General features: G+C 39.8%; 1 protein-coding gene across 3 annotated transcripts in view; it reads right to left on the bottom strand.

Annotated features, from left to right (window-relative positions):
• Positions 1 to 1,567: 1,567 nt before the first annotated feature.
• Mid1 (midline 1) overlaps positions 1,568 to 8,218 on the bottom strand; it is a 346,136-nt gene continuing 339,485 nt past the window's right edge. For all 3 annotated transcript variants that reach the window (XM_027431836.2, XM_027431835.2, XM_027431837.2), the window contains exon 10: positions 1,568 to 5,515. In XM_027431836.2, the coding sequence (XP_027287637.1) occupies positions 5,167 to 5,515 (349 nt within the window). In that variant the 3' untranslated portion in view covers positions 1,568 to 5,166. The remainder of the gene's footprint in view (positions 5,516 to 8,218) is intronic.

Here is an 8,218-nt window from a genome sequence, read left to right as displayed (position 1 = left end):
TACTCTAGGAAAAGGGAATTTACAAGTCCTGCATGTCTCACCTTTTGTGCAACTACCTTCTTACATATATTATACTTATTAAGACAAAAAGGATGGGATGTGGGATGCCCTGGGAATTTCTTGACATGGCCTTCAGTTAACATTTAAAGGATATTAATTATTATGGTGTCTCTAAAGCTTTAAAAGTTCAAGTGAAATGGACTTAAAATGCTTGTCAAAGGGAATATATTTTACACACCTGTCACTTGTGAGAAGTCTGATTTGAGTTGAAATTATGCAGGTTGTAAAGTTAATCATTAGAACAAGCATGCCCTGCCCTAGTTTTGTCAATAGGGATTTTCCAAATATCCATCGACCAGCCTTGTATTTAGTGCCCCATAAACAATTCTCCATGGGTTCTATGGTTTCATAGACTTGATGGAATTCAGTGTTGGAAAGAAGTTTTAGAGCTCACCAAGATATGAAGCGGACACAGCCCAGTCTTGAGTGAGTGAGAAGGTATAGAATGCCCGAGGGTTTTGGGTAGTACAGACTCTACTATAGCAGAGGCCAGCAAACTATGTCTCACATGACAAATTTTATTGGCTCCCAATCATATCTATTCACTACCATATTTTCTATGACCACAGACTGGAGGAGTTATGGCAGAGACTGTGTGGTAGAAAACCCTAAGGTTCACTATCTGAACCTTAAAGTGGCACACTTATAACTTAAGGTTATAGCACTAACTGCAAATCCTAGATGAGATTAAGAGTGATGTGCTTGAAAAGAACATGCTGCTAGTTTATTTTCCCAACTTTCAGAGTCGGACCCAGAAATCAGCATGTATGGGAAAGAACATTTTCATACAGTCAGATGAGGAATCCCTGCACAACATTTTGCTTTAATAGTACTAAAAAACCTTTTTACATGGGCTATGAGGTTGGAGATTTCTCTAGAGAAGTGTCTTCTAAACTCTCATTAGTACCATAATCTAGTGCAGTGCTTGCTGGAACTCAAATTGCTAGATACCTTCTTCAGAGGTTCTGACTAACAGGCCTGAAGTGAGACAGAAAAGGCCTTTCAACAAGTGTTTGATGGTCCTGATACCGTGGCTCTGTCCAATTCATTCTGCTTATCCCAAAAGTGCTTGCATGTCTAAGATGCAAGTCAGATCCTGTGGCTCCTGGCATGGGTATAGTCATGGGTATGTACTTATGAACCACCTGGAAGGATGCCTCCACACCACACTATAAAGACCACTGTTTTTTTTTTTTTGGCTGATAGTCACTGTTCTCCTATTCTCTATTACCCATGTGAGACTAGACATCAAGCTTTCCACTCCTTAAGGAGTTTCTTTTATTGTGTTTTAAAATTCCCTGTAGGAGATTTTCAGTCTTGTAAAGTAACTGTATTTTGAATGTAAAAGGGTGGACAGTGGATATGACAGTTTCATGTGTCAAAAACAAAATGAATTGCACAGCATAAAATAGTGGAAGAAACAAGTAGAAGTCAAGGAAGTGTTTGTGCCCGTCATGAATGTGAAAACATAAAGCAGCAAAAGGCAACAAAGCCAGGCAAAGACCTGTTTTGGTGCCACAAAAGGATTTTATTTTGAACCAGGAAGCAACAGAAAACAAGAAGAGATTTAGGATTTAGGGGCTTGGCAGTTGACCCAAGTACCAGGATTGAATTTGTGCTGGTACAAGGAGGCATAGAGAATACCTCATTTCTACACAAAGACCATAGGATCACAGCACTTAATTCAGTAATTTGCATTCACACAGTCTCAGATTGCTCTACAATTCAGATTTTCTGCAAGTATTTTGTAAATAATTTTGATTATGAAGGTGCCACTCCTGTGATGATATTGACGGTTGTGCCTTTCTGTTTGTTTGTCCCTGGAAAAAAAGGCCAACATTCAAGCATAGCCAACCTAGGACACGGCTAAACCTTGAGCCAGATATCATTTTCTGGTGAGGAGTTTAACTGTGCACTGTAGAGTGTTTAATGCCATCCCTGACTTCTACCCACCAGATGCCAGGAGCAACATGTCTCCAACTTTCGACAACCAAAATTTACTCCAGATATGGCCAAATGTCTTCTTGGGTAGCAAAATCAAGACCTGGATGAGAAGCACTATTTTCAAAACATTTCTCTTGCTAGTGTCATTGTCTCTGCATGCCATGGATGTTTTACCAAGAGAGACAAGATGTCAGCTTTCCAACACCAGATGCACAGAACAGGGAAGCACATGTCTCTGCAGCCATTTGTACGTGCTCCTGGAGCTGAGACAGAAATCCATCTTGAGTTGGAGGGCACTGGCTCATTCCTCAGGAAGTTCAAGGTCCATTTATCAGTACCATAATAAAAAGTCCGTCCATCCATATTCAGGTTGCTTTTCCCCCCAAAGAAACCATTATCTATGCAGTCACTTTCTGAAGTCACTTTCTTTTAAAGATGGAGAGAAAATCTTCACCCTACGCCTACCCTCATCTAATCCACCATTTAGATTCATACTTGAATAATATGAATCTAAAGCAAGTTTCAACAAGCATTGGATCCATGTTCTCTTTATCCATTAGGAAGAGCAGTACCATGCTTTGGAGTCCTGTTCCAAGGACTGGCTACATAACATGCAGGGTCAAGCGCAAAGTGAAAATGCTGGCTTTGTGTTCAAAAAGCACTAGGATTTTCATCATGGTGAAGAGAGAGAATGATGCCAAGCTTAGGCTCTTCTGCACTCAGGGCGCTTGGCAACTGAGTCATTCACATACACATGGTGCCAAGACTTTACAGCCTTTTTGGCATCTCATCAGTTTCACTGTACTAATTTAATTGGCACTGCCATCTCTTTTGCCCCTCTATGGAAATGCTTCCTGTGAGTGGCCCCAGTCCGTTCAAAGGAAATGCAGAGTTATACTGCAGCAAATGTTTACATCATGTATTTTTAGACTTAAAAAAATCCACACAGAAATCTTTTCTACATCATTACACAATTAAACACTGTGGCTGTTCACCATATACATATTTTCTTGTAAATATGACAACCTGGAAATAGTAACTGCTACATCCACAATGTTTTTAAGTTAGCCAAGAGTAAGACTTCCACAACAAAATTATAACATAGTCTGCCTTGTCCTTACAAAAATAGTCAAAACACACCATAAACAGCTTGCAGTGAAAATCTGAATAGTAACATCTTTATACCGAAAAACATATTCATGGAAATAGTGTCCTGCTAGGAAATGTTTTATGTTCACATCATAAGGCAAACTGTAGCATTTATTGTTACCTGGAGACCATGAGTTTTTAAACACTCAGAAATTGAGTTTTAGATCCTTTTGTTTAGAACCTGTAAGTGTACAAAGTGCATTAAAATATCTATTATCCAGTTACCCAAAATGTACATAAAAATGACTGAGACAACTTTTCAGTTTATTCAGGGAAGGCAAATACATACTTTTATATTGTCAAAAAGGCCTAAGAAGTTCCTAGAGAAAGATGAAAGTTTTTCCACTGAGGTGTCCATTTTTAAGATGTGACATTGTCTTAAACTGCTATCAAAATATTCATCTGGGTATAAATAATATAGTAAATATATAAAATCTATCCATTAAGAAAATGGACAGCATCTGCCAGGGAAGAGACAAAAAGACACAGGAAGCTGACTTTATCTTCCATAAAGACCAGATTGGCAAGTATATCAATTGTGATCATGTGATGCTTAAATGGAGAGTGTATTGAGTAATTTCTGGGAAATGGCTGATTTGATTAAAAACAAAATCATCAAAAAATTCTTCAATCCACCAGTATTTTCAGTCAATGCTGCCTGATGTGGTGGCCCAGATAAATATTTTAGCACTGAAACCATTTGTGCAGGTGAACTCATGCCAATGTCCCATGTCAAAGACCACCTGAGAAAGTCTTAATCCAGGGACCATTGCAGTGTATTAGATCAGCATGAAAAGAATTTTATCTGAAATTTGATTAGCAGATTCCCCTATAGGAACAGTACATTTGATTTTTTTTCTTAAAACTCTATGATAAACTATACTAGGATATAAGGGGAGGTCTACATCTTTCAAAGTGTGCTTGCTACAAGTCTGTAACTTTAGAGGCATGTATACTGGTGACTAGTATTTTGTGTAATTTGTCATATCATTACTCAGAAATACAGGTTTTGATGACTTATATTTGGACATGGTAGTGTTCAAGGCCATGTGCTGATGTCCTAGAGAATAAAATCATTTGAACACAGGATTGCTGTTTTGTGACAGGACATGCTAATTTCCATAGACCCAGAAAGAAAAGAAAAAAAATTGATTTGTGAAAGGCCAAAATAGGGCATCTATTAAACATAGTGAAAGAATTTCACAGGCCTAAAATAACTAGTAAGAAGAAAGGGAAAATAGTTTTATACCATGAAACAGAATTCTACATTTCAAAAAACCCAAAATAGCATTAACTCTTATTTCATTCAAGGTGTTAGCCCAAAAGTTTCAGCCCTGGAGAAGTGGATGAATATATGACTAAAGGTTTAAGAAACCCTTTTCTTCCCCAGATCATCCCATCAGTCACAGCTAAGCTTGAGGTTCAAAGTTAATTCTTTCCTTCTCCCTTCAACCCCATTCTATTCAATCCAATACAAGTTTCTGATATCACAGTTAAAAATCTCAAGTTAAAACAGAGTAAGGAAGTCTGTTTACTTCCTTACTAGATTCAAAATGATTTTTAATTTTAGATAGCTGCATATTCTGCTACTCTAAGTGGCAGGACCTAGCATGGCCTCATTATGAAATAGAAAGTGAATAAACACACATCTACAAAAAGATTTTTGCAAGTCCGTACACTGATGAAATTAAACTGGCAAAGGGCTGGTAAGATTATGGGCATCTTAATGCACAAAACCAAGTGATTCCTTAGAGTTGTAATCCAGATTATGTTTCTTTTATAAATAATCTATAGATTTTTCCTCTAAATACAAAAAAGCAAAGAAATTATTAAAGCCTGTACTTAATAAAAAACACAATAAAAGGAAAGAAATCTCTCATTTGGAGCCCTATCTTAGCTGGTTTCTGGACAAGCTAGGAGATTTAGTCACACTCTTGAAGCCTTAGTTTTTCAATCCCCTAAAAAGTGGCCTCAACCTTTGTTATCCCTCAGAGCTGCTCTGGGGTTGGATGCTCAAGGCAGCTGTTCTGTACAGTCCAAATGGTCTGGGATGGGAAGACCCGTTATAATTGTCAAACACTTGTTCCACACAGTAAAGGTGGGGCACACAGGCTGCGAAAGCGCCACATCAAAGGTGTAGAGGTGGATGGAGTTCAAAGCGTCATAAAAAGCGATGGAACCATTATCGTAGTCCAGCAGGATGCCTACACGCCGGAGGTGGGGGGCTGGCTCAATGGGGATTTCCTTGCTGTTATGCCTAACCACCCAGTTATTGTTGCAGCGGCAGAGGGCCCAGGAAGCAGAATTCTTCCCAATCCATTCATGTTTGGGGGCTGATTTGTATGCAAGGCCAATGGCATACCTGCAGAGACAAAACAGCAGAGATAAAACAATATAAACCATTGCATGTGAGTAAAATTTGGTCTGTGGTCCACAAGGGTTGTTAAAATGTGATAAGTTGTTGTCCCTGATCACACCCTTGAAGTGAGTAAATCTAAATACTCATCTTTGTCCTTCCCAAACACATAAAGGTGGAAGGTGACCAGTGTATTGGCCTACCTTCCTTTTCTCAGCTTCAATCTTGCAAGAGAATTTTGATTTTCCATTTTTTACTGCTCTGTTTCTCTTTTGTGCATGCTGGCACACTCAATTCTCTGGACCAGTACTGATTAACTCAGTTCCTTTCTGTACTAATTTGAGTGTTCTGCTCTGTTCAACATGGGCTTCACAAGCACCATGTAGCTACTGTGCATTGGAACTGTAGCTGGTGTGCCTATGAAATTAACCTTAAATTTAAAGACATCCCATAATTTAGGATGACTGGATTTCAGAATTTTTACCTTATTAAATGAAATGTACAGGTATCAAAATCATCCTCTAGTTTTGATATATTCTGAGCTTGTGATACACAATGCCATTCCTTTTGTATGACATTGGGCATCATGACGGGAAACTGAAACTATACACTACAGTGTGCTGAAGACAATAAAGGATATGAGATAATCAAGACACTATTAAAAGTAGGGTTTTGTTCCTCAGGAAAATGGTAATCAATCTACCACAAGATCCAGCAATTCCATTCTTAGGAATATACCCAAAAGAAGCACAGTCATACAACAAGGACATCTGTTCAACCATGTTCATAGCAGCATTACTTGTAATAGCCAGAAACTGGAAGCAACCTAGATGCCCCTCAACTGAAGAATGGATGGAGAAAATGTTGTACATTTACACAATGGAGTATTACTCAGCAGAAAAAAACAATGGAATCTTGAAATTTGCAGGCAAATGGATGGAACTAGAAGAAACCATCCTGAGTGAGGTAACCCAATCATAAAAAGACAAACATGATATGTACTCACTCATGTATGTATTTGAGATCCAGAGCAAAGAAGTAGCAGCCTACAATCCACACCACCAGAGAAGCTAGGAAACAAGGAGGACGCTAAGAGAGACATACATGGTCCCCTGGAGAAGGGGAAAGGGAGAAGATCTCCTGAGCTAATGGGGAGCATGAGGGAGGTGAGAGGGAACTAGGAGAATGAGAAGGGGAGAAGAGGAGGGGAGAGGAGGACATGACGGAACAGGAAGATCTAGTCAGGGGAAGAATAGAGGAGAACAAGAAAAGAGACACCATCATAGAGGGAGCCTTATATTTTTAAAGAGAAATCTGGCCCCAGGGAAATGTCCAAAGATCTACAAGGTTGACCATAGCTAACAATCTAAGCTATAGTTGAGAAGCTACCTTAAAAGACCTTCTCTGATAATGAGGTCTATGACTGCCTTATATGCTATCCTAGAGCCTCCATCCAGTAGGGGATGGAAGAAGAAGCAAATACTCACACAGCTAAACACTGAGCTGAACCCTGGAATCCAGTTGCAGATAGGGAGGAGTGATGAGCCAGGGGGTCAAGACTAGGTTGGAGAAACCCACAGAAACAGCTGACCTACCTCCTCACCCCAACAAAGGGTTGCTCATGGACCCCAGACTGATAGCTGGGAAACCAGCATAGGACTGCTCCAGACCCCCTGAAGGAGGATGTCAGTTTGGAGGTCTGGACAATCTATGGGGCCAATGGTAGTGGATCAGTATTTACTCCTAGTACACAAATGAACATTGGGAGCCCTCTCCACATAGAGGGATACTCTTTCAACTTAGACACACTGGGGAGGGTCTAGGCCCTGCTCCAAATGATATGACAGACTTTGAAGATCCCCCATGGAAGGCCTTACCTTCCCTGGGGAGCAGAAAGGGGATGGGATTGAGGGTCCGTGGGGAGCAGGAAAGGAGGAGAGGGAGAGGGAATTGAGATTGACCTGTAAAAGAAGCTTGTTTCTAATTTAAATTAAAAAAGAAAGTGCGGCTTTGTGCTAAAGGAGTTAGCCTGACTGCAGGCTCATGTAAGTAGTCTGAGAACATTCAAGGAAGGCTAGGCTGAGCTATATGTTCAGAACGGCAGGTGTCAGAAATAAATTTATTTTTTACTTATAACATTTTCACTTTTCCCCATGGGATTACCAGCTTATAACTGCAGCATATGTATGAAAGAGGCTGTATCTATATCTGTCTATTTATTTTGAAAAACACTTTCATGCTGAGGCCCAGACTGGCCTCAGACTCCCACAACCCTTCTGTTTTCAGCCTTCTGAGTGGTAGGACTTGGAATACTAAGCCCCACTTGCAATGAATTTTAGTTTTTATTAAGTTTATGTAAATAACTTCATATGTGGAACAAGGCTGCTGTACCGGAAAGCGTGACTCTCTATACAGGCTTATTCTTTCAACAGACTTAAACTTTGTAGTTGCTATCATATCTGCTGTTTGTCCATGTCTCTGAATGTATTTTGGCAAAGGCAAGCAGGCAAAATGATTTGAACTTCAAAGGTTAAGTCTTAGATTGTTAGCTGGTGTCATCCTTGTAGATCTCTGGGCATTTCCCTAGTGCCTGATTTCTCCTTAAACCTACAATGGCTCCCTCTATTATGGTATCTCTTATTTTGCTCTCCTCTATTCTTCCCCCAACTCAAGCTTCCTGCTCCCTCATGTCCTCCTCACCCCTCCTCT

Source organism: Cricetulus griseus, chromosome X (genome assembly GCF_003668045.3).
Source record: "Cricetulus griseus strain 17A/GY chromosome X, alternate assembly CriGri-PICRH-1.0, whole genome shotgun sequence".
NCBI classification, from domain to species: Eukaryota; Metazoa; Chordata; class Mammalia; order Rodentia; family Cricetidae; genus Cricetulus; species Cricetulus griseus.
This window is presented reverse-complemented; position numbering and strand designations above follow the sequence as displayed.